Here is a 26,883-nt window from a genome sequence, read left to right as displayed (position 1 = left end):
ACAAATAGAGCTTTATTTTGGTGGTAGTTGATCACCTCTGCGATTTTTTTTTTTTTTGTGCTACGACTAAAAATAAGCATGTTTTTTTCTTTGATTACGGGCACTGATATGGCAGCACTGATGGGCACCGATGGGTGGCACTGATAAGCACTCATCGGTGACACTGATGGGCACTGATAGGTGGGCACTGCTGGGCATCACTTTTAATCCCATATTATGGCCGGTCAGTGCCCATGTTGCCAGTCATCTATTTTTTTTGTTATTGCCCCCTTCCCTGGTGGTCCAGTGTGGGCTTCCCTGGTGGTCCAGTGTGGGCATCCGAGGAGGGGCTGCGCTGATAATCAGCGCGAACCCCCCGTCAGAAGAGCCGCCGATCAGCTCCCCTCTACTCGCGTCTGTCAGACGCGAGTGAGGAAGAGCCGATCAACTGCTCTTCCTGTTTATATAGTGATCAGCTGATCACGTGGTAAAGAGCCTCCGCCAGAGGCTCTTTACAGAGATCGGAGATGCAGGGTGTCAGACTGACACCCCGCATCACCGATCGCCGCGCGTGCCGGCATGTAATCCTACAGGACGTCAATAGACGTCCAGTCAGGATTACAGAACCACTTCCCGGACGTCAATTTACTATTCACCGGGTGGGAAGTGGTTAAAGTCCCCTGTCTTTTTGGAAAGGTACAGTATTTACTTATTTGTTCTTTAATTCGGAATATATTCCTTTTTAATGCACAGCAACTATAGTGACTGATTGATACGGCAATATGGGGAGAAAAAAAAAAAAAAAAAAAACAACAACCCCTGTATGTAAAGTGACAGTAATGGCCAAGAACAACGCATCTTAAAAATGCTGCCTCCCTCCTTCTACCTATCCTGCAGAGAACAGAACTGTGTAAATACCAATTTTAATCAGTGTGGTAAGCTCTCGCTACCCTGTGCAAAGATACATGCCACAACAGCTGTGAATTCCCAAAGCCGTCATGTCACCCAAATATACAGCCATTGGGTATTTACACTGCTGTTTTTTAAACAGAATAATTAGAGGGAGGGGGTCAGAATTTAAAGGGGTTGTAAAGGTTCATTTTATTTTATAAATGGGTTCCTTTAACCTCCCTGGCGGTATGATTCTTTCAGATATTAGGTGCTGAAACAGCACCATTATTTTGCATGGAAATTTGGCGTTTTATATTGTAGGTCTGCAATTCCTAGGAATAACACACTTAAATCTGTCCAAACAAGAGTCTAGTAGACATCCCGGGTATGATAAAGTTTGAAAAACAAAAATCATAAATATAATAACTATAAACAAATAATGTAATTATAATAAAAAAAAAAAAAAAAAAAACTGAAATTTGCTCAGTTAGGCCCCATTCACACAGACGGACCGTTCAGGTCCGCCTGTCAGTTGACAGCGGACCTGAACGGCCGCTCAATGCAGTCCTATGGAGCGTCGGATGTCAGCGGAGACATGTTCGCTGACATCCGACCTGATCCGATCCGCCAAAATCAGACACATGGCGATACGTCCATATCCATCCATGGCGGATCGGATGAGATCTGATGAAAACGGACATGCTGTCAGTTTTCATCAGATCGCTCCATAGGAATCAGCGCCGCTGCACAAGCCCCTCCCCGCTGAGTGAGCAGAGAAGAGCTTGTCATCTGCCAGCTCAGCAGAGATCTGCCTCGTGTAAATGGGGCCTTACAGAATTGTCGCTGTCATTACTTTTGTTTGTTGACAAATTTCCCCACAAATCACTATCGCTTAATTCTGCAAGTGATTCCAATTTATTAATCACTGTTTTCTAACTGGTCTAAAACCACTTTTGATGTAAAGGGACACTTTTTGGTTGCTATGGACAATCTCAAGTTTCCAGGCAGAAACTATAAAAAAAAGTGCATGTAGGACACTGGGCAGACCACTAGGGACAAAGGGGTGTGTATTTCATACAGTACTGTAATCTATAAGATTACTGTATGTATTGTGTGCATTTACTTTTTTGAATTTGGCGCCGATCTCCGCCCCCGTGCGTCGCAACGTCGCAGGGAACGGAGCTCGGTGGCACACGGGCATTATGAATCGAGCGAGGACACAGCTCGATCACACTGCGAGTGATCCCGAGTCTGGCTCGGGGTTATCGCTTTTGGTGCTGAAATTCCACCCCGCGCCAGACTCGGGAATATCGCTCAGGGGGTTAAGCTGGTGGATTGTTGGTTCACTTGCCTTTCCCTTTGAATTTCTCACTTCCTGCTTCTCAGCTTGCCCCCGATCATCCGAGCCGTTCTAGCTGGGGGTTAGTCGGCATGCTCACCCCCTCCCTTGGGACTACATCCTTGCGGGGAGACGCTAGCTCAATATATTAACCTCCCTGGCGGTATGATTCTTTCAGAAAAAACATGCTGAAAGCGGTACCATTATTTGCAAGGAAATTTGGCGTTTTATATTGTAGGTCTGTCATTTTTAGAAATAACTCACTTAAATCTGACCAAACAAGCTTCTAATAGGCATCCCGGGTATGACATTTTTTTAAAAACAAAATTATAAATAATATAATAAATAATTATAAATAATTATAACAAATAATAATATAATTATAATAAAAAATATTCAATAATGTAATCAAATCAAAATCACTGAAATTTGCTCAGTTGCAGAATTGTTGCTGTCATTATTTTTTTTTTTTTATGACGAATTTCCCTACAAATCGCTATCGCACAATTCTGCAAGTGATTATAATTTATTATCGCTGGTTTTTAGCTGATCTAAAACTATTTTTGACATAAAGGGACACTTTTGGTTGCTATGGACAATCTACAGTTTGCAGGGAGAAAGAAACGTTTTTATTATACAAAATGACATGCATGACACAGGACAGACCACTAGGGACAAGGGGGGTGTGTTTTTTTTACATACAGTACTGTAATCTATAAGATTACAGTATACTGTATGTATAGTGTTTGTTTACTTTTTTGAATTTGGCGCCGTTCTCCGTCCCCGTGCGTCGTAACGTCGCAGGGAACGGAGATCGGCGTCACACGGAGGCACTGTGTGAATCGAGCGAGGACCTGCTCGCTCACACAGCGCGGTGGCATCGCTGGATCCAGGGACAAGGTAAGTAAAACTCCCTGTACATCCAGCGAGGCGAGCCCGAGTCTGACTCGGGGTTACCGATCCTAGCCCAAAAATCTCACCCCGAGTCAGACTCGGGAACACCGCCCAGGAGGTTAAAAAAAAAAAAAAAAAAAAAAAAAAAATTATAATATAGGCAAACAGAGTTCCATGTTTAACCCATGCTTAAGCGTAAACAAGTCTTAATGGCCAAATTTTGCAACTTAGAAGAGGAATTACCGACATTGACCCAAACACTAACCATGGGGCAGACGTAGATCAAGCCTTGATCCAAGTATTTTTTTATAATTTTTTTCTCTCTGCGAGGACAGAGAAAGATGTACTGCATCTGTCTAGTCCATTCACAGAGACAGAAGACACATGGGTGGGCTTTTCACAGCGATCAGGTGACACAGAATCAGACGCGCCGATTCCTGATCATTAAAATGGGGCTCTTGGTGAGACCCTGGTCTCTGTGCTGGGAGGGCGCCATGGTTTCTTGGCGGTCGCTTAGCAACTCGAAGTTTCAGCTACCTCCATAAATTTTCTATAGGATCAACGTCTGGATCACTTCATGACCTTAATGTGCCTCTTCTTGAGCTACTCCTTTGTTGCTTTGGGTCATGTCCATGCTGAAAGACCCATCCACTACCCATATTCGGTGTTCTGGCTGAGGGAAGAAGGTTCTGAACCAAGAATTTACAATACATGGCCCTGTCCATTGGTCCCTCAATGTGGCAATGTTGGCCTGTACCTTTACCAGAAACAGCGTCAACTCATGTTTCGACCTCCATGCTTGACTGTAGAATTGGTGTTCTTGGGGTTAGTCAGCGTTTCTTCCTCCAAACACGGTGAGTCAAAGTAATGCCAAAGCCCTAAATTTTGATCTCATCTGACCACAACACTTTCTCACAATCCTTCTTTGAATCATTTAGTTGTCCTTTGGCAAGCTTCAGACAGACCTGTACATGTGCATGCTTGAGGAGAACCTTGCGGGCACTGCAGAATTTCAATCCATGGCAGCGTATTGTGTTACCAAAGGTTTGTCTGGTGACTGTGGGCCCAACTGCCTTGAGATCATTCACAAGCTCCTCCCGTGTAGTTCTGCGATCATCCCTCACTTTCTCATGATCATATTTACCCAACGGGGCGAAATCTTGCATGGGGTTCCAGAACGAGGTTGATGGTTATTTTGTATTTCTTCCATTTGAGAATAATCACTCCAAAAGTGGTCTCCTTCAAGCTTCTTGAAGATGGTCTTGTAGCCCATTCCAGCCTTGTGTAGGTCTACAATCTTTTCTCCGACATCCATTGACAGCCCTTTGGTCTTGCCCATGATAGTGATGTTAGAATGAAAGATAACCTGTGGACATTTTTTTTTTTTTTTTTATAACACATGAGTTGTCAGGGGCACCTTTCTAAATTGGACTAATCTATGTACCACACAAGCACATACTGTAGCCACAATTATAGTTGGTTAGTAGGGGGATCAAATACTTGTTTTATAAATTGAGTTGCAGTTCAGTGAGTAAAATATTTGCATCAGGTTCTTTTTTTTCCCCTGTATTTTTGGTTGATATTCTGTCTCGATCATTTAACAAATACCTATAACAATTTTATAGACTCTTCACTTCTTAGTAAGTGGGCAAACTTACAAAATATGCAGGGGATTAAGTTATTATTTTCCCCACTGTATTTGTTTAATTTTGGCAATTTTTTATTTTTTTTTTAAATGCTTGGTTACCTGCTTGGTTAACCTATTGGTGCTGTTCACTCACTTAACTTTGTGCTCTCTCCCATTGTGGACATGCATTGCTGGATCAGGGTCTGTAGCTCACATTCAGTGCGGTGTCTGTCCCATATTGGCACTAACTGTCCATGCTCCTAAAGTGGTTGTAGTGTCTCTTGACCCTACTCTGTGCAATGTAAAGCATTGTGAAATGACTTATAAGTAGGACGTACCTCGGTCATAGTGCCCCATGGCATTACACAAGCATCCTGCAAGAGTTTGGACCCATTACTATTAATGCATAGCACCACATGGAATTGGAAGCCACTGCAAATATGGCATTGGCTTCGGCCAGAACACAAGAAACAAAAGCAGGAGGGGAAAAAAAAAAAAAAAACACCCACATGCTATGGGGATAACTAGTATTGAGGCATGCAAGAAAATATTTAGCTTTGTGGCCTTACAATTGCTGGAGGATTTGTGTACCGAAGTTTACCACTTTAAGAATATGCCATTGCGGCAAATAAGAGGTTGGCAATCTGCAAGATAGCGTGTATGTAATAGCCAGAGAGGGATCGCTTTGATGCAGATGGCCAGCTCGCACTTGTATTGCAATTAGGTTTTCTTTTGAGAGCAGGAATGTGGCACTATCCAACTCTACCATGACTGGGTGACTTTGCAGTAAGGATGTCCAGTGTTGTAGAGATAAATCAGATGGCTCCCAGTTCCAGGTGTTAAGTGGAGAGTTTTGACTCCTTGGGGGGGGATTTGGACAGTTTGGGAGTGGTCACTAGCCCCCCCTCCCAATTCTTCTATTCCTACCTGGGACCTCTTCTCAATCCAGCACACTTTTTTATATAAAAATGGTCTCACTGAATAAAAGGAAGGCCTCCAATACTCACAAGGTGTAGAGATTGGGAGTCACCCTGCCCCTGAACATAGCTGGTAGGGCTAGTGCTGGCTAAGCAATGCGGATACCCTACCACTAGGACTAGCAGTCTTGCCTGACCACATGGGTTATCCCCTCACCTTGCACAATATCTAGGCCTCTTTTGATACATACATCAGGGCTCAAATTTCAAGCCCTGAGCTACTAGCCAGGCCTCAAGAGTTACTCGCCACCAGTTGCCCCACCTAATCCATACAATCCCCCGCACCAAATTGCACCCCTAAACATGCCTTTATAGATTGTCTCATGGAATGACACGGTTGAATGTTTTATGCAGAATCAAGTTACACAATTAAATATTAGCATCTACAACTTTAACAAAATGGGACAGGGCACTGGGGGAAAAGACCAGAGGGACAGGGCACTGGGGGAAAAGACCAGAGGGACAGGGCACTAGAACCGGGGGGGAAGAGTACAATCCAGCGCCAAGATCCACAGCGCACACTGAAACCGCACAGCACACATTGAGACCAGTCTGCTCGCAGTGCTCAGGCTGAACACTTACATAGAGCACAAGGAGAAGAAAACTGCACAAACTGGAAGGCTGCCCCTCTCTTGTCTGGGCAACGTTCAGTGAGCACTGCCTACCTGGGACAGCCGGAGTGATAATCATCGAAATCCTCCACCTCACTCATGTAGATCGTAGCACTGCACCCGCCCCCCTGCCTGCACAGTGCACTCATTACTTCCTGCTCTCAGTCTCCAGCTACATTGGTCGGGGGGCAGGCTCAGAGAGGTCATGTCCCATGAATTGTAAGGAGAGCACTTGTGTACTGCTCGGTCTTTCCTCTTCGGCCGCCAATCGCAGGGGGGGTCTAAGTGTAGGCACAGATTGGACTGTTGGTCATGCAGCCCTGTCATCACTCGCCCCCAGCTTTAATCTACTCGCCAAATGCGACCAGGCGAGTGGAAATTTTGAGGGCTGCATACATGTCTATCTCCAATAACGTGGAAGTACACATCCTTAAGGGGCTGGACCTATTATACACTCCAGACTTACCCCAGGTCTTACCGTAGAAAGGCTTGTGTCTAGAGTTGCCACCTTTGCTGGGTTCTCCCACCCTGGAGGGATAGGTCGGACCTGGAGAAAATGACTGCAATACAACATCCTTAAGAAGTGGAAGGCAGCCCCCAGTGACATCACCAACAGCGCACCTCTGAGGACCAAAGGAAGGGTGGTCCATCCCATTCCGCCAGTAGACCATTTGGACCCCAGTAGGCATGCGCGACTCCTCACATACTACCAGTGTTTTCCAAGGGGCCCCTGTAAAGGCACCTCACCTACCCACCAGAGCTCCCCAGATGGATCCCCTCACCCCCTCTGTAAGCCTCAGCAGGAAAGGTAGGGGATAAGGAGAAAAGAAGATCATAAAATTGGGAAGGAAGGATGTAGCATAAAGCTCTGTGGAAAGATCCTCCCCTATCCTCTCCCCACTCTTGGTATAAAGTCACCTCGTCTGTTGACACTAGAAAGGTATGGAGAGGCATTCCCTTGCACCTCCTAGGAATGAAAGGGTAATCAAAAAATAAATAAAAAGCACAACAAAAAGAGTTGCTGTGCATGGGCCTGCATGAGTGCAGAACTGAAGGGCAGTATTGGGAGGGGAGTGTTTAACTTCTGTGCTTATATTACCTGTAGGGGGGAGGACCATCTCTCTCCAAAGTCATCCTCCTTCTAGGACAGTTGCATGAAAGCGTATCTTGATAAAGTTTTTGGTATGCAACAAAGTATTTTCTTATCTCAGGGTCGCCAAAATGTTCCTCCATAAAAAAGGAGAAGGTTCCAATGAGATTTCTGAACAGGGTGGGGGAGGGGGAATACAGGGGGTGTAGAGTTTCTGGCCTCTGGAAACCAAAGGTTCTAGGAAAAATGAATGTAAGTTTTCCAAGAACTCACACATAAGTAAAACTACTTTTGTCAGAAAGGCTGCATGCCAAAAACAGTGCTAGAGTCAGAGCAGGGGAGTGGTGTCATAAGATATTGCCCCAAGAAAAGGGGACCGATGTGGCCCAAAACAGTGTTTTGAATTTACTATAAGCTGCCTGTACATGTTAATTGACCCTTTTATCCCAGCTGTCATGCACCTGGGATCCACCATTGCCAAGTGAAGCTATCACCAGTGGGGTAATCGCAAAACAGCAGTCAACTGGATGGGGTTTTGCATGTCAGGTACAGGAGCCTCTAAAAAACCGGGAAACTGTGTTCCTGTCTCGCAGTAGATGGCAGCAGGAGTGCATTGTCTACATTTTTGGCACAAAAGTTGGGCAGGAATGCTTCTTTCAGAAGGCGTGCTGAAGTCTAGATATGAGTAATATCTAGAAAATTATAATTGCTCCTGCTGAGAAAAGATTTTAGAAATCAGTATAATGGGACACCACATCAAAGTGAATTGTTCTGCCTACAAAACTGCAGTGAGCTGCCCAGTTTATCTAAATAAATGCCAGGAACGGTGTCATGACACAGGAAAACTTCGCTCATCCATGACGCTGGACCTACTACAGGCCCAGGCTTCATCTGTCACAGTGGGCATAATCCCCTGAGGGGGTCCTAAGGATCTTTGGGAACCATAGAAATGTTAGTCAGCCTGCCAACTACACAAGTTTCACTTTGTGTCAAGATGAGCGCCTAATTCAGGATCCGCTGGCTAAAGTGAACATTACAGGCCAGAACCACACAGCTGGGTCTATATACAGACCAAAGAGTACGGATTCGGAATCTGCCAAATGGCTCAGGGTAATAAGCATCTTGACAAAAAAAAAAAAAAGGAAATTGTTTAGAAGTCAAAATACTTCAGGAGCATAGAGCTGGTACATCACCTAAAGACACCAACAAGGAGTCTCACAGAGTGAGTAGAGCCATACAAAAGTCTACAACCAAGGTAGCCTGCGTATAATCCATGGGCTATCAAACAAGTCCTCTGATTAAAATAACACATCAACTACTTGGAGTGGAAATGCTAAAAATCTTAAAGCCTGCATTTTCTGCACTCTAATAAAATCAAGCAATATCATCAAATATGATTAACACTTGATAAGCCAAGACACAGCTTCAGGTCATACAACAAAAAAAAAAGATAATTTTCTTGTGAAACTTAAAGGGTCACTAAAGGAAAAAATTTTTTTTGCTGAAATGACTGTTTACAGGGTATAGACATAAAGGTTACCCAATTCCTTTTAAAAATGATTAAAAACAGATACAAATCAATCATATAATGTGCCTCTAGTTTCACTTTCACTTTAAAACTGGTTTCATGTTTCTGTGAAGTAGAGAGAGAGACACAGAACAAAAACAAACAAATCCAGGGCAGTGTTTTGTTTTTAAAATGAATCTGATTGGTTCTGATGAGTTTTAGACACACAGCTTGGACCACAGTGAGAAGCTGCCATGAGATTTTTCATAATGAGCCAGACAAGTAGGAAGTGTGGAGATCAGAGCAGATTACAGCTACTTCAAAGCAAAAACGAACAATGAGGACATGAAACCAGTACTGCAGTAAGGTAAAGGAAGCTATTTAGATAAAAAAATATTTTCCTTTAGTGATCCTTTAAGCTTTATTTCTAACTTTACCAATTTGTGATAAAATTATCCACACATATGCAACTAGGTTCTATTTAAAATGGTAATATCAGAAGAGGGGGGAACTACGTTTTTAAAAACAAACTCCCCCTCACAAAAACAGAGAGCCAAGATTACACCACACAGTCTTTTGGCAGGCATGTGAAAGTACTCTACAAATTAATGAAATCATTGCATGCATACATTAAAAAGGGTACCTTGATTACAGCAGCCATGGTGGCGATGATCAGTCTGGCAATACTTATCCCTCACTGTCACTTTTTGAGGAGATAATCTAGTTTCTTCTGTATCCATTGCATTTCTGCTCTGCTGTAAAATTAAAACATTACATTAGAAACTATAAAGCAATCTTTTTTTTTTTTTTTTTAATTTTGCCAACACAGCACAATGCACAACTCAAATACACATGCGTTTTTCAAGTAACATGCAAGGATGCAGTTAAACAAGGATAAATTTGTGGAATACCTTTCTGCGCAAATAGTGCATCTTCTGAGAAGTAATGTTATTTTTTCCCATGGTTTAATTTAAGGCAAAGGGAGAATTATTAAACTTGCTGCGACAGACTGTAAGAGAAAAGTATATTTTATGCAGTAAGCAAGAAGAAATGTGAGGCTTATTATAAAATGATTGCAAAAAGATGTTCCATTGTAACTTGGGTTGCAGCAAGATTTCTGCCAGAGAAGATTTTTAGTTAAAGAATAGAAAACACACCATTTGGGTTTTTCGTACGATTACTTTAACCACTTCCATACTGGGTACTTATACACCTTCCTGCCCAGACCAATTTTCAGCTTTCAGCGCTGTTGCATTTTGAATGACAATTACGCGGTCCTGCTACACTGTACCCAAACTAAATTTTTATAATTTTGTTCCCACAAATATAGCTTTCTTTTGGTGGCATTTGATCGCCTCTGGGATTTTTATTTTCTGCAAAAAAAAATAAAAAAAAATAAAAAAGACCAAAAATGTAGAAAAACAAATGCTTTTTTTTGTTTCCGTTACAAAACTTTGTAAATAAGTACGTTTTATCCTTCATGGTTGGGCAGAGATGGGAAGCACGGATGTACTGTAATATTTTGTACTGGTGGCCTGCCAATCAGTGATGCCTGGTGGTCTAGGGCGGGTATCCTCGGGGGGGCTGCGCTGATAATCGATCAGCACAAACGCCCCGTCAGAGGAGCAGCCGATCGGCTCTCCTCTACCCGCATCTGACAGACGCGAGTGAGGAAAAGCCGATCACGGCTGCTCTTGTTTACATTGTAATCAGCTGATCACATGGTAAAGAGTCTCTGACGGAGACTAGATTGGTGTTGCGGGGTGTCAGACTGACCCCTGTCAACAACGGTCGCCGCAATGCGCTCCCCCGGGAGCACGCAGCGGCTCAATATCCTGAGGACGTCATATGACGTCCACGCATGATATTGAAACCACTTTGCCACCGTCATTTTGCAATAGGGCGGGCGGCAAGTGGTTAAATCTTGAAATGTGCATATAAAAAATAAAATAAAAATGAAGTACAATTGTCATATTAAGGTAAAGCTCATTTAAAGCATTCCTACTACAAAAAGGACAAACTCCAACATACGCACTACAACATACAGTTCCGTCTTACGCATGGAGCCCCCAAAAGAGTCCCATGTAAAAATTGTACCTTCCTAAAAAGGGGGCTCCTTGATAGAATCAAGGGTGTGGGGCAGGAAAGCAGGGGATACATTTTGCCAATTGACAGGAGATTTAATATGTCAATGCCTACACTGCAGAGGTTTGCTCTGTAAGCTGCTGAGCATGCATTTGTGATCAGGGTTGTCCTTATGGAGTTTTTGGTGGCTGTTGATCATTGAAGTGTATTTCCCCCCCCCTCCCCCCCAAAAATTGCGTTTGAAAGACTGCTGCACAAAGCAGTGTGACATAAAATATTGCAACCACCGCCATTTTATTTTCTAGGGCAGCGATGGCGAACCTCGGCATCCCAGATGTTTTGGAACTACATTTCCTATAATGCTCAACTACACTGCAGAGTGCCCAAGCATCATGCAAAATGTAGTTCCAAAACATCTGGGGTACCAAGGTTCGCCATCACTGCTCTAGGGGCTTTGCTGCGATTTTAGTGCAATCTGAAATCAAGTGCAGAATTGTGTCACATCAGATACAAAGTTTGAACAGGGCCAAAGGCTAAATAAATAAAATCTCATTCACATTCAAGAAGAATCCTAGCAATTCAAACCCCCATCCACACCTTGAACACTGCCGTGTGCATGTGTGTGTAACCTGTCAGCATGTCTTCACCCAGTGGGTGAAGGGGGTGGGTTTGTGAAAAAAAAAACACTTATACTCAAAGCGAAAAAGCACAAGCTTCTTGCCAGATAAAAGCTCAAATGCCTGTAAAAGCAGCTTAAACCCTAAATGGTTCTCCAACAGGCCTTTGAGCTTTCATTTTTACTGTCTGGAAACTCCCCTCCATGTTAGCAAATGTGTCCATGCACACTATGGCTTTTATAGTTTATAGGCAGGCAGAAAAATAGGATTTTTTGTACTCACCGTAAAATCCTTTTCTCTGAAGTCCATGGACGGACACAGCTCCTTAAATCTTGACAAGTGGGTTATGTTCCCTGTTTACAGGAGAGGACTAGGCAGAAACATGTTAAATAGTTAAATACATGTTACATTAACAGAGTTGAACAGCCCCGCCCAGGGGGCGGTCCCTCCAGACATAACCCTCCTCACTGCAGCTTGCAGCCTCAGTTCGTAACAAGCAGTACAAACCTAAAAAGGAGGGGTGGGAGCTGTGTCCGTCCATGGACTTCAGAGAAAAGGATTTTACGGTGAGTACAAAAAATCCTATTTTCTCTTATCGTCCATGGACGGACACAGCTCCTTAAATCTTGACAAGTGGGACGTCCCCAAGCAGTGTCAAAAAACAAGGGGTGGGAAATATATCAGTAAAAACAATTTTAACTTCACCCCAAAACAAGCAGAGCTCCTCAACGGAGGAGGTGCAACTTTAAACAGCCGCCGACAAAAACTAGCGGCTGAAAAAAACATCATAAGATGCACTCACAGCAACCATGTAAATTCTGGAAAAGGCGTGAACGGACGAGCAAATCGCCGCCTCGCACACCTGCGAGACCGACGCATGATGTCGAAAAAAAAAAAAAAAAAAAAACCCAGGAAGCACCAATTGCCCTGGTCGAAAGTGCCGTGACCGGAAAGGGGGGCCCGCCCTTAGGAGCATAGGCCTGTATGACGGCCTGCCCGATCCACCGAGAAATGGTGGTCGACGAGACCGCCAGGCCCTTTTGTGGACCAGACACCGACACAAAAGAGAGTCAGAAGCTCCGAAATGGAGCCGTAGTAGGCTGGTATACCCGCAAAGCGCGTACCACGCCTAAAGTATGAAAGGCCGAAACCTCCTTCGGAAGAAGGGAAGGTCGCGGGCGCACCATCACCTAATCCTTATGGGGGATCAAGCATGGCGGCTTGCAAGACAAGACCGCCAACTCAGAAACCCCTCTAACAGAGGTAAAGGCCACTAAAGGGGCCACCTTCTGAGATAGTGTCAAGAGAAAATCTCTCTGATGTTTCCAAAAGGAAGGTTCCTGAAGAACCGAGAGCACCAGAGTCAAAACTCATGGGGGAAGAGATGGGCCAAGAGGGGAAAGTATATGACAAACCCCTTGCACACAAAAAAAAGGGGACCCACCAGGGAACAGGCCGCAAAAAGGCCACTAAAAGAACACAGCCAAGGCTGAAATCTGCCCCCAAACGGTGCTTTAAGCAATTTTTAGATCCAATCCAAGCTTTAAAAACAGCAGGACCCTGGACACCGAGAGTACGCCCGTGGACGTCACTCCATCCCTTCGCACCAAGAGAGGTGCGACGGTAGATCCTCCGGAAGAAGACTACGGTGCCCTGTTGAGATGACCGAGTCAGACAGACCCTGGTCACCTAAAGTCTGGCTTCCAATAACCATGTTAAGCAAGTCAGTGACTGTACAACAGGAGGAAGTATGGGACCTTGAGACAGGAACCTCCTGCCCTGGCAATCGCCAGGGTGCCTCCGCTACCAGGCGCCCGATATCAGCGTACCAAGGACGCCGAGATTAATCTGGAGCGATTAGAATCATCGGGATCTCCTCAGCATCCACTCTGTGGAGCGGCCGAGGAAGCAACTACCATGGAGGAATGGCAAAAAATCACCGATACAGACAACACAGGGCCACCAGCGCGACTGACGCGTCTGTACAAGATCACTAGACCTGGCCACTAACTGACACCCTTGCGGCGGAGACAAGCTGCCAGGAGATCCATGCCATGTGAGGCTCACCTCCTGCAAGGGAGCCGAAACACCCCAAGCACAAAGACCAGTCACCCTGGTCCAGCATCTGGCGACTCCAGTAGTCCGCCTGCCGGCATACCTGATGGTAGACTGAAGCCACGGCCGTGGCGTTGTCCGGCTGAAACCAGATCGGTCGACCACAAGGAGAAGCATAGCCTGATCGCCTAAAATAGTAGGACAATGAACAGTAGACAGCACCTGGTATTCCCAGGCGGTCTCCCACCAGGCACTAGCCAGGCCCGACCCTGGGTAGCTACCGAGACCAGACACATTCAAGGAGGTGTGGTCATAGGTCCACGCAAGTCTAGCGACTCAGGGCCGACTGGACCCCCCAGTTTTGTGAACCTCCAGGTTCACAACCCGTGAGCTGGCATGCGTCGTAAACACCGACCACTGGAAGGAAGGAACAACTTCCCGGACCAAAGAGTCGGGAAACTCTGTCACCAACTCAGAGAGACTGACTAGGTGGCGCACAGGAATCTAATGATTTCAGAGACAAGAGATTTTTACCACCTGGACAGTAGTTCCACTGGAAAACCAGGGTGTGGAACTGGGCATACAGTACCACCTTGAAGGAGGCTACCCACAGACCCCGAACCAGCAGGCGCCCGGAGAGAAGACCGATTGCGTGATGCCAATACCTTCTCCGCAGACTGAAGAGTCTGCAATTTCTCCAGGGGAAGAAGGACCTTTGCCACCGAGGAGTCTGGATCAACACTAGATACTCCAACGCTGAGTCGGAACCTAGCATGCCCATAATTTGAACCCTGGAGGGCAGGCTTGCTGCCACTGAGCTACACTTTCTGGCCTAAACGTTTAACATCCACCCGAATCTTCGGAGGGTCTGAATGGGAATAACCCATCCACTAGGTCGGAGACAGAAGCTCGTCAAAGTAGCGAATGAGGAAAAGCCTCGCTGTCCCAACAAAATTCAAATAAGTGCGAGCTCCTAGCTGAAAACCCATGGTGCTGACGCCAGATCAAAAGGGAGGGCCACAGGCTGACAGAGACCCTTCTCTCATCACGAAGCACAGAAAAAAACACTGACATGTGCAAAACGGGACATGCATGTATGCGTCCCTGATGTCCGAGGACGTCAGGACATCCCCCGGATGAAGCGCAGCTACCACCGAACAAATGGATTCCATGCGGAACTACCCGACGTTCAAAGGTATTTAGGGCCTGAGGCCCATAGAAAACCCCAAAACTCTCGTCCTGCAGGAAAGGTAAAATTACCTTGCAGCTTAGCAAATCCCACACTGCCCAAGGCAGACCGACGGGCCGGGAGGGGAAGACACAAGGACAGAACTTTGTTCTGTGGATAGGAGGAAACCCTATCTAGTACTCCGAAGAGACCACCTCGCAGACCCACTAGTCGGAGAGCAGGGAGGTTTCACTGAATTGTGAACCTGCAAGCCGCCCCTCCCACCTAGAGACAGGGAGGGAAGGCTATATACATTGGCAGGATTTGGGTGCCGGCGTGATCGGCTTATGCACCCAGGGACAGATTAGTCCCCCAGCTGGGCCTTTGACGGCCTGGGAGGGTTGCCCCTAAATAATACACACACACATAGTGTGTATGTATATTATGTAGGTGTATGCACACATATCTTTGGAGGAAACGGGAGTACCCGGTGGAAACCCACGCAGACACAGGGAGCGACAATGCAAGCTCCAGGCAGATTGGCGTCAGTGTGCAGATTCGAACCAATGACTCTTTTGCTGCCAAGTAATGGAGTTAAGCACTACACCACCGTGTGCATAAAACCATTCTGAAACAGACGCCCTGGATAACAAGGGCGCAGCATTCAATGAAGCATCACAGACCTATATGAGGCCCTGGACCAGCTGGTCCACTAGGCTAATAACCTCAGGAGAGAGTCGGTGCTCCTCCACTGTCTGGTGCAAAATGCTCACTCTGTGAGTTGTATACAGCACTAGGGGTCAGGACTACTCCAAGATGGCCGCCGAGCGTTCAGAACGCGGCCACAGGAAAATGGCCAGCACAATGTAAGCTGCGCCATAGCGTGGCTACGACAAAATGGGCGCCAATGGGAATTTTCAATGTAATTGAAAAACCTCCCAAAAAATAGCGCCAGCGACCACTGAGACCCCAGTGTAGTGGCCACAATAGGCCGCAAGCCAGACCCCAGCATGGTAAACATGGAACGGGTCAGTACTTCAGATCTTCTATCAGTCAGTTCCATACAAGCGGGGGTTCCCGCCCGGCGGTGAGGGACTACAAAAGCCCTCAGTGGCTTTTCTCATTCCGCATCTCAGAAATTATCAAAGAAGGGCACAGAAGGAAAAAACCTACACAGCGGTCTGATTTGTGTGATCCAAAAAAGACCGAGCCCTCGGCGGAAACCCAGCTGCACTATGCAGCTTAGGAGAGTCCCTTGCAGCAGTAAAAAGCGCACCCATAAATGCCTTATTCTGCCTTTTTTTTTTTTAAACTAGGTACCTAGTCCATGGCTCCATAACAGAGCATTCCCCAGGGGATAACGGGGGAAGGGGGCACTCTTTTACCGCCCGCCCGCAGTCCACCCCCACCCTGGCACAAACTGTGTCCAGGACTAACAATAAAAACTCTGTGGGAATCCCAGGTGCCAACACCTGCTGCCACCACCAGCATGTGGGGAAGGACCCAGATACTGACTCCAATATTTACATATAGTGTGTATTATAATATGCACACCTGTCCATACAAATAGACAAAAGCTCCTAGAGCCCTATTCAGGGCCTCTCACCCATTTGCTGCGCTGACCAGGGGTAACCAGGGGACTCCCTCAGGAGGAGACTGCCCAGCGCTGCCTGTGAGGAAAAGAACTGTGAGGTAACTTTTGCAGGGACCTGTGTTTAAACAGGAAAAGCCTCCTTGGGCTGTTTTATTTAAGGATAAGACACAGATACAGCATAAAAAGCAAAACCGTTACAGGTGTCAACTAGGGTTGTCCCGATACCACTTTTTTAGGACCGAGTACAAGTACCGATACTTTTTTTTCATGTAGTCGCCGATACCGAATACCGATACTTTTTTTAAATGTCATGTGACAGTTTTCAAACCACAATACAGACTAAGGATATTTTCTTTAGAATTATGAAGAACTCTAACTCAAGACATTATAAAAGAATAAAAATGAGTAAAAATGAATAAAAATGTTTTATTTGCTTGTCACGCAGTAGTAAAAAACTCAAAGAATTTTCATAGAACATGTTGATAAATACAAAAAAAGTATTCCATTTAGGTATCGGGAGCATTTGCGCGAGTACGAGTACTCCCGCAAATACTCGGTATCGGTCCCGATACCGATACTAGTATCGGTATCTGGACAACCCTAGTGTCAACAATCAGTCAGCGTCTGCTGAAGTATAATCATAAACATCTGTGCTCATCACAGGGCTTTTTACCTCACAGGAAAGCCCAATACAAAAAAGAAAAAACACAGGCCAGATAACACAGTCCCCTCAGGAAGGCCCCCTCCCCCCTGACAGCGGCAATGTTAGCAATGCAGCAAAGGAAAGGAGCAGGGAAGTAAGGGGAAGGGACCCCCGAACCCCAGGAATGCCCAGCCGTACCAACCCACCGAAGCAGGAGGGACTGTACTTACCCGTCCAAGCGAGGACTCGCCGACGCATTCCTGACAGAACTACAACCGAAATGGAGGTAGCTGTCGGCCCGGTCCACTGTGAGTGAGACAACACCACAGCCCAGTCATATGTGGACCTCGGAGCAAAGCTCACCGGCCACCTCAGGAGTCATGAGGTATGGCGTGGCAGACCAAGCCTCTTTGCAAAGGTGTGCCCACGCTTGCTGGTCGGACTGAGTAGACTACAAGGATCTATATTATCCAGCCTGTCTCTCAGCCAACAGTTGAAAGAAGATTCTTCAAGAAAAAGTAAAGTAAAATAAAATAAAATTTCTCCTCAGGGCGCTGGGCCCAAAGGGAGCCATACGTCCTTCTCCTTTGCTAGGCAGAACGAAACTGAGGCTGCAAGCTGCAGTGAGGAGGGTTATGTCTGGAGGGACCGCCCCCTGGGCGGGGCTGTTCAACTCTGTTAATGTAACATGTATTTAACTATTTAACATGTTTCTGCCTAGTCCTCTCCTGTAAACAGGGAACATAACCCACTTGTCAAGATTTAAGGAGCTGTGTCCGTCCATGGACGATAAGAGAAATATAAATTTAGGAGGAGTTTTCAAGCAGAAAAGACACCCAAGTGCCCAAAAAAACTTGCAAGAATTTTTATTTGTTTTTTATAAAAATAAATAAAAGAGAAGTCCAGCCTATGCTCATTTGGCTGGGCTCCTATGAATCCTTGAAGTCCACTCTCTGCTGACGTCACATGGATCAGTCCAGGTACCATGTCATTGTGACAATAGAAGTCAAGATCCACCAGGTGCCTAGACTGATGCCAGTTTTAGGCACTCAGTGATCCGCTGAGAGGCCCGCTCCCCAACCAGCCCCTCCACAGCTCAGCACTCCAGTGAGCGTGGAGGAGAGATGCCGATTGACAGTCAGCAAGCTCTTTTCTCGGGGAGCTGTGAGAAAGCCATCAGCGATGTTCGATCGCTCGGTTCTCAGTGTAGAGGCGCCAGATGCTGCATCCACCTAGGCAAGTATAATTTGGGGGGGGGGGGGGGTATGGGCACTTTTAAGCTCAATTAAAAAAGCTAAAAAAATAAAATAAAAAAAGTACAAGCTTCTTCAGGCTTTTGTGCAGAGAAATACAAGCTCATATGCCTGTAAAAGCAGAAAGTTGCTGCAGCACCACCTGGAAGATGACAGTTCAGACTGTATGTGGCACAGACTACTAACAATTTGATCACCCCAGCTAGCCCTCCAGATTTAAGAGAGGTTGTCCATATAAAAAATGTCTGCCTACTAAAATAGTAGCCTTGCACTGTGCTAAATAGCCACTAGAGTTGCTCATACAAAGAAAGACAACCGTTGGGATAAAAAAATAAAAATAAATATACCAGCAAGATGCCCGCAGCTGCAATTATTATACCATTATAACCACTTAAAATACAGCAATGTACCGCTGGTCATCAAGTGGTTAAAAACACTCTAACTGCAAAGTTCTATAAGGCTCCATGCATACATTCATAATAATTTATACCAATTTGTCCTGCCAAATTACAAATTAGTGATTCTTTATAATGGGACAAATATGGCCTAAAAGATTGCCGTTTAAAATACCGTATTTATCGCGGTATAACGCGCTCCCGCGTATACCGCGCACCCCTAATGTTGCCCCGAATCCTGTGGAAAAAATGTTTTTTTTGTACTTACAGTTTTGGTGTCTTGCGCGGCGTCCATCGTCGGGTCCGTCTGTGGCTTCGGGTGTCCTCTTCGTCGGGTACGGGTCCTTCTGTGGCTTCCAACTCTCGCGCTGACATCCTGTACGCTCAGGACATCAGCGCGAGAAGTGCCGAGACTGCCCGAAGATACACGAGTGTACTGCGCTCGGTATATGCCGGGGCAGTATTCAAACTCGTGGCGGGAAAGCGGGTATCGGCGTATACCGCGCACCCACGATTTTGCCCTGATTTTCAGGGCAAAATAGTGCACGGTATACGCCGATAAATACGGTAAGCGCTTTCAGCTTCGATTTGATTTAAAGCAACTCGATTTAAATAAATTTTAAAGAGCAACTGTCATCTGTCCCACAGCGGCTCCTCTTCTGACCAGCTGTTGACTCACCAACAGTTGCATTCACTGTAATGGGTAGGGGTGCAACGGATCACAGTTGATCCGTGATCCGAACGGGTCACCCCCTTCGGATCACACTGTGATCCGCGGATTGCCACGGCTCCGGAGCTAGGCCGAAGCCGCGGCCTTTCCTAATGTTACGGCGGCGGCTCCGGAGCTAGGCCGAAGCCGCAGCCTTTCCTAATGTTATGGCCGCGGCTTCGGCCTACCTCCGGAGCCACGACCATAACGCTAGGAAAGGCCGCGGCTTCGGCCTAGCTCCGGAGCCGCGGCCATCTTGGTACACCCAGCGGCGGCCCTCCTCTGTTTACACCCACAGAGGAGGAGCCCGCACTCGGACACACCGCTCGGGGAGTGCCTGTCGGTACTAGCTGAGGGGGGTCACTGTACGGAGGGGGGGTCACTGTGAGGAGGGGGGGGGTCACTGAGGGGGTCACTGTACTGAGAGGAGGGGGGGTGTCTGCACTGAGGGGGTACTATAGTTGGTGGGGGGGGGGGGGGCACATGTGGATATTACAGTGGGGGAGTGTTTTTTTTTGCCGATCCGAAAAATGATCCGATCCGTGACTCCTGATCCGAGGAACGATCCGAACCGTGAGTTTTTTGATCCGTTGCACCCCTAGTAATGGGACAGCTGGCAATGCAGCAGTGAGAACAAGGTAAGGGACGTAGCAGCAGGTGAGTGGATGTCTGCTAACAGGTGCTCTTTGAATGCAAGGACATATTCTTGCTGGTAGTTAGAATTTTTCAAACAAAATTAAGGTTTCCCCCATTTAGAATAATAAGCTGTCAGGTTATTAAAACACTGATATCAGAACGGATTTAATCATAGTTGTAGTGTACATGGGATTTGCAAAAAAATATATAAAAAATTTAAGCAATAACCTGTATATGGCTGTAGAAAATGTTTGCATATCTGAAGTTCCTACAAGTTGCCAAAAGGAGGTTCTATCCTGGCATCAGGTTGTGGATACAGTGCGTGCTCTTGGACTGGTGTCAATGCTACTCTTGGTGCCTCAGGTGCCTTCAATACCCAAGCAATGACCCCACAATTGATGCACTGCAATCTGAAATAGCAGCCAAGCCAAAAGACTACTATACCCAAATTATATTACGGTTGTGCCAAAGATCTGTAGAGTGGGAGTTGCTGCCCACATCCCTAATTTGATAAAGTACAAGGAAAAGGGGAAGGATTCCTCTATGGGACTTTGAGAGGCAGAAACTCCTTAGTAATTACACAGTATTGAAAACATATTCATATTTTATTTGTAAATTGGATGCATATACAGCTGCGGTGCAATATCAAAACATACAACCAACCACTGGATTCTGTTGGTATGTAGATGAGACAGAGAATGCCCAAGAATCCAGTAGTTTGTATAATGTTTTGATATTGCACCACAGCTGTATATGCATTCAATTTTGATTTTATCACGCTCCATTTCATGTTTTTAACTTTACAAATAAAATATGAATGTTTTCAATACTGTGCAATTACTAAGGAGTTTCTGCCTGTCAAAGTCCCATAGAGGAATCTTTTTTTGTACCCAAATTGTACATTTCTATTACAGGTGGATGGTAGCAGGCCCTTCTTTGTAAAATGAACCCTTAAAGTGGAGTTCCACCCAAAAAGTGGAACTTCTGCTTTAGGGCTCTTTCACACGGAGCGGGTCCGTAATTGATCCGCTCCTTTAGCCCATTTGGCTCAGCGGGGATTCCTCCGTAATCCCCGCTGTGCAGAGACCGCCCTGTGTCTCCTCCGCTCTCCCCTATGGGGAATTGGATGAATACGGACCGTGTGTCCGTATTCGTCCGATCCGTTCCGCCGGACGGAAGAAAAATAGGGTTTTCTTCCGTCCGCAAAAGCTGATCTTTGCGGACGTGGATGGTTGCGGACGTTAGCGGATGCATCATCCGCCAACGTCTGCAATCCCATAGGGATTCATTACAAGTCCGTAAACGGACTTGTTATAAACGGACCGTTCGTCCGTACGTCTGAAAGGGGTCTTAAAGGAGTTCTCTGACCTAAAACTTTTAACCCCCGCTGTGCCCGGGCTGTAAAACTATACAAAATAAACTTTCACTTACCTGCCTTCGATCCCCCGTTGTTCCGATATCTCCGTCCCGTTCTCCGGTCCCGTCGCGGCCGCTGATAGGCTGAGCGCACTATGAGTCACCGACACGCAGGAAGCGGAAGAGACCGGGACCGGAGAACGGGACGGAGATATCGGAACAACGGGGGGATCGTAGGCAGGTAAGTGAAAGTTTATTTTGTATAGTTTTACAGCCCGGGCACAGCGGGGGTTAAAAGTTTTAGGTCAGAGAACTCCTTTAAGCACTCCTCGCCCCATACCCCCCCCCTTCCCGACGTGCCACATTTGGCATGCAAATTTTTTTGGGGGGGTGGAGTGGGTAGTTTATAGTGGGATTTCCTGCCCCCACTTTCTCCTTCCTGCTCTTGGTCGTCTAGGCGACTTCCTCCTCTCCCCCTACATGACCCCTCCCCTCCAATCTTCTGGGACACGTCACAGGTAATAGAAGATTGCCTGGCCACTGGCAGAGTGACTCTCACATGCTCAGTGCGCACCCAGCCGTGAAGCCAAAAGCTGTCACGGCCGGGTGGCCATAGCTGCTATGATGGCGCCAGCAAAGTGGAGTGAGGCTCCAGGTGGCCACATCATTGGACAGGTGAGTATCTGTTTATTAAAAGTCAGCAGGTATACTTTTTGAGGCTGCAGACTTAAACCAAAAAAATGGGTGGAACTCCGCTTTAATCTAAGCTGAATAGTCACCACGTACAGCTGTTCGATTCGGTTCGCTCCAGTTGTAGTAAATTCCGTGTCAAGGAGCAGATTAGATACTCTGAACGCATGTAAAAACAGATTTAAAAACACAAGATCACCGAGTCTGGGAAGCATAAGGGCTCATGCACACAGGTGCTTTTGCTATACAATGTAAATTTTGAGCGCATTGTCCTACCCAGGGCTGTATACGTGTGTAATAAATGGCTATATACAGTGGATATGAAAAGTCTCTACACACCCCCTGTTAAAAAGGTCAGGTTTCTGTGTTAAAAAAAAAAAACCCACACACACACACGCAGAGTTAGATTCTTACCAGCAACTCTGTTTCCAGTAGTCTTCCAAGGCAGCCCTTGAGAGATGGACCACCTCCTCACAATCAGGAAACACATTGCCACCAATTTTCCTCCCTTTAAAGCGGAAGTAAACCCATCGATTTAACAGTTTCAAAAAGCAGTTACATTTCCGGCATGCCAGGATTGCTAACTGTCCCATTGGTTGTGCTCTCAACCAAACTGTCAAACCATCCAATGGCTGGTGTCATAACTGATCACCTGTGCAGCACCATGGCAGTTGAAGATAAAACATAGGCCAAGATGGCAGCTTCCTTGGCTGAAAATGATAGGTGGGTTTACTTCCACTTTAAGAGGCGGTCTCTCAGGTCCCTGGTCAGTCATCCCCGAGAACCGAAGGCCAGAATCTGAAACGATATAGAATACACAAACAGAACCCCACAAAGTTAGACATTTTAGGGTGGGATCATGCTGCCTTGGAAGACTACTGGAAACAGAGTTACCAGTAAGAATCTAACTCTGCTTTTTCCCCAGTCTTCCAAGTCAGCCCTTGAGAGGATAACCAAGAACTCACCAGATCTAGGGTGGGACAACGGCTTGGAGGACTCTCCTACCAAAAGCCTGGTCCTGGCTGGAAATCAGATCCAGTCTGTAATGCTGAACAAAGGTCGAGAATCTTGACCAGGTTGCAGCCCTGCATATTTGTTCTGGAGTGGCTCCTGCCTTTTCTGCCCAGAAGGCTGCTGAAGCCCTTGTAGAATGAAAACTCAAGGATGGTCGGTGTATCCATTTTCTGTCTTTGGTTTTCAGTGCACCAACTGTTACATTTTTTTCAGATTTTTTTGTAAATGGCTCCGGTATTTGACTTCCTGGCGCTCAGAAACGTTGCCACTACCTTCTCTGAGAGTCCTTTTGATCTCAAGAGGTCCTCCTCAGTAACAAGGCCGCCCATTTGAAATGTTCCTGTTTTAGGCCCGTTAGTGGACCCTGACACATCAGGTCTGTCCTGTGAGGTAGACGCCACGGCTCTTCTGCCGAGAGACTGAGGAGTTGAGAGAACCAGGCTCTTGGGCTAGTATGGTGTGATTAGTATGAGTTTCGTCTGTTTCTGTAGAAACTTCTTTACCACCCGTGGAATCAGATGAACCGGAGGGAAGGCATAGCACATTTTGAAGTTCCAAGGGTTCTGGAGAGCGTCTATCCCAAATGGTTGGCCTTGTTGGTTTAGCGAGAAGAAACACTTCACCTGATCATTCTTCCGAGAGGCAAACAGATCTATGCTTTAATTTCCTTGAACACCACCGGGTGTAGTACCCATTCCTCTTGGGAGATCTCCTGGTGGCTGAGAAAGTATGCCACTTGGTTGTCTTCTCCTTTTAGATGGACTGCTCCTAGTGACAGCAGATTCTCTTCTGCCCACCGGCATATCTGATTGGAGATGTGGCTTAGAGATGGGCTTCTTGTGCCCCCTTGTTTGTTTACATAAGCCACTGCTGTGACGTTGTCTGAGAGTACCAGGATGTGACGACTTCTCAGTTGGTCCTGAAAAAATTCTATGGCTTTGGCCATCACCATGAGTTCTCTCCAGTTTGAGGATGCTTTGGCTTCCTCCGGGGACACTCTCCCCTGAGCAGGTTGCCCTGCTAGGCGAGTTCCCCCAACTGCTTGCATCTGGTCAATTTCTGAGAGATCGTAAATGACCAAGCCAGACCCCGATTTAGGTTTGTGTGGACCCTCCACCACCATAGTGACTTCTTTACCGATGTTGGGAGCAATACCGACTTGTCCAGATCTCCTCTTTGGATTTTTAAGAGAAAAACTTGAAGCGGCCTTAGATGAAACTTTGCCCACTGGACTGCTGGTATTGATGTCATCAGACCCAGAACCAACATCAGCTCTCTGATGGTTATCGGTAGGTTGTTCTGTATAGAACTCACCCTCTTGATGAGATTTTGGATCTTATCCTCTGGAAGCGATGTTTTCTGCTGCCTGGAGCCGAGTAGATACCCCAGGAACTGAATGTTATTGTTGGGACAAAAGTTTTAATCTTTTTAAGTTTAGGATCCACCCCAGTGATTTCAACCACAGTTGCGCTTCGTTGAGGTCCCTTACCAGCTGCACTTCTGATGGTGCTGCGAACAGTAGATCATCTAGACATGGTAATACGGTCATCTTCAACCTTAGAGGGGCCAGAACCTCTGCCAACACCTTGGTAAATATCCTCGGTGATGAGAACAACCCGAACGGAAGAGCTCCGCTCTGGAAGTGGTATTCCTTTCCTTCCGCTAACCTTAGGTATCTCTGGGATTCTTCTCTGATGGGAATGTGAAGATATGCGTCCCTGAGATCCATGGTCGCCATGAATGTTTCTGGTTGCAGAATGTTCTTGACTGAAAAAATGGACTCCATGCAGAATTTTTTGTATTGAATCGTTTGATTCAAGGGCTTGAGATTCAGTATCAATCGAAACTTCCCGGAGGGTTTCTTGATGACGAATACATGAGTAAAAACCCTTTTTTTTTCCTTCTCGGGAACTGGGATAAGGACATTTTGATCCACCATCTCCCCTAGCAACAGAGGAAGAGCTTTTGCTTTTTCTGAATCTCTGGGGAGTTTCGTTAATAGGAATCTCTCTGGAGGATGGCAATTGAATTCCAGAGAGTAGCCCTTTGCAATTATTTCTAGAATAAACTGATTGGCTGTTGTCTTCTGCCACTGAGGTAGGAAGGTAGCCAATCTTCCCCCTACTGGCACTTGGTTGTCACTTTTTGGTGGCCTGGTTAGTAGCACCAAAGAGTGGATTACTCTTTGGTTTTCTTTTTTTCCCCGTCCAGTTTTTATTAGGGTACCCTTTCTTTCCCTCTTGGGGATGATCTTTGTCCACGAAAAAATCTTTTTTGTGGAAATGTTTGTTTTTTAGCAGGAAAGGTCTTATCTGCTGTTCTCTCTAAGGCCTCGTCTAGGCCAGAACCAAAAAGCAAATATCCTGTGAATGATAGATTGCACAATCTTGTTTTGAATGCAGCATCACCTGTCCAGGTTTTCATCCAAATCACACGTCTTGCTGCGACAGCTAGTCCACCTGACCTTGCTGCCAGTTTAACGGACTCTGCGGAAGCATCCGCAATGTAACCTACTGCTTTGGAGAGCACTGGAAGAGTCTTCAGAATCTCCTCTCTAGGTGTCCCATTTTTGATATGATCTTGTAACTGGGTTAACCAGAATTCCAGATTTCTTGCTACACAGGTGGTAGCTAGTGCTGGCTTTAGGCTGGTGAGACTTGTCTCCCAGGCTCTTTTTAGGATATCACCCTTCTTATCCATGGCGTCTTAAGTGCCCCATGTCTTCAAACGCTAATGAAGAATTTTTGGAGATTTTGGAAAGTGGTGCATCCAATTTCGGATTTTTGTTCCACACTTCCTTTGGATTGTCACTAAAAAGGAAACCGCTTTTTGTGACTAGCCGCAAAAAAAATGGCTTCTTCTCTGGATCTGTCCCATTTGTTTTTCACGGTATCGGACATCACCTGATGAACTGGGAACACCTTAGAATTCTTCTTCCTCAGACCCTGGTAAATTAGGTCATGTTTGGAAGGTTGTTCTTTTTCATGTTCAATCTCCAAAGTTTCATAAATGCCCCAAGCAAATCATCCACATCCTCTATCGATAATTTGTAAGTGGGTCCCTTTCTTTTTTCTTCTCTCCCCTCTTCCTGTTCCGAGTCATCGCTGGCCATAACCCTAGCTGCACCGATGCCTGCTCACTCCCTCACTGACTCATGCGACTTCCGATCTGGGTGAGGCCATGGGAGAGGGACTTCCAGAAGGAACTGCTGGAAGTTTAACCTCTGTACTGAACTGTTTGAGATCCTTAAAGGTGTTAGCCATATCATCCCTCACGGATCCAAAAATCTTTGCATAAACTGCGTCAGACTGTTTTTGCACCAGTTTGTCAATGCAAATTTGGCATAGCAGCTCTGTGTATTCCAAAGGCATCTTGGTATTACACTTTGCACACTGCTTTCTGGGAATGGGCTTTGGCTCTTTAGGTGGTTTCACCTGCCAAAAAAAAAAAACACAGGGGCCCCATGGCGGTGGGACTACAACACACTCCACCATACAGTGCACACCCAGTGACACTAGTACCCCTGCAAGCCCCAGCTAAGCTAATGACCACCATCTAGCTGCTGTCCCCCTTAAAATGAATACAAAGGTCACCCACTGGTGCCTACCTGTATCCTGCTGGTGCTCTTGCCTCCAGGAGCCTGGCCCGACGGGATAACATCCTCCTCCAGCATCCTGTTACACTGTGGCGTCCTGTGCTGTCACCTGCAGCCGCATCCACGTGTGTAATCGCAACAGCCGGCCGTTCGAAATT

General features: G+C 46.2%; 1 protein-coding gene across 2 annotated transcripts in view; it reads right to left on the bottom strand.

Moving 5' to 3' along the window:
- ZNF800 (zinc finger protein 800) overlaps positions 1-26,883 on the bottom strand; it is a 97,813-nt gene that overhangs the window by 59,150 nt on the left and 11,780 nt on the right. Inside the window, exons 2-3 of one of the 2 annotated variants that reach the window (XM_040343689.1) lie at positions 9,827-9,924; positions 9,559-9,670 (exon numbers count right to left, since the gene is read on the bottom strand). In XM_040343689.1, coding sequence (XP_040199623.1) covers positions 9,559-9,670; positions 9,827-9,877 — 163 coding nt within the window. In that variant the 5' untranslated portion in view covers positions 9,878-9,924. The remainder of the gene's footprint in view (positions 1-9,558; positions 9,671-9,826; positions 9,925-26,883) is intronic. The other variant, XM_040343690.1, reaches the window with a different exon arrangement.

Source organism: Rana temporaria, chromosome 3 (assembly GCF_905171775.1).
Source record: "Rana temporaria chromosome 3, aRanTem1.1, whole genome shotgun sequence".
Classification (NCBI taxonomy): Eukaryota; Metazoa; Chordata; class Amphibia; order Anura; family Ranidae; genus Rana; species Rana temporaria.
This window is presented reverse-complemented; position numbering and strand designations above follow the sequence as displayed.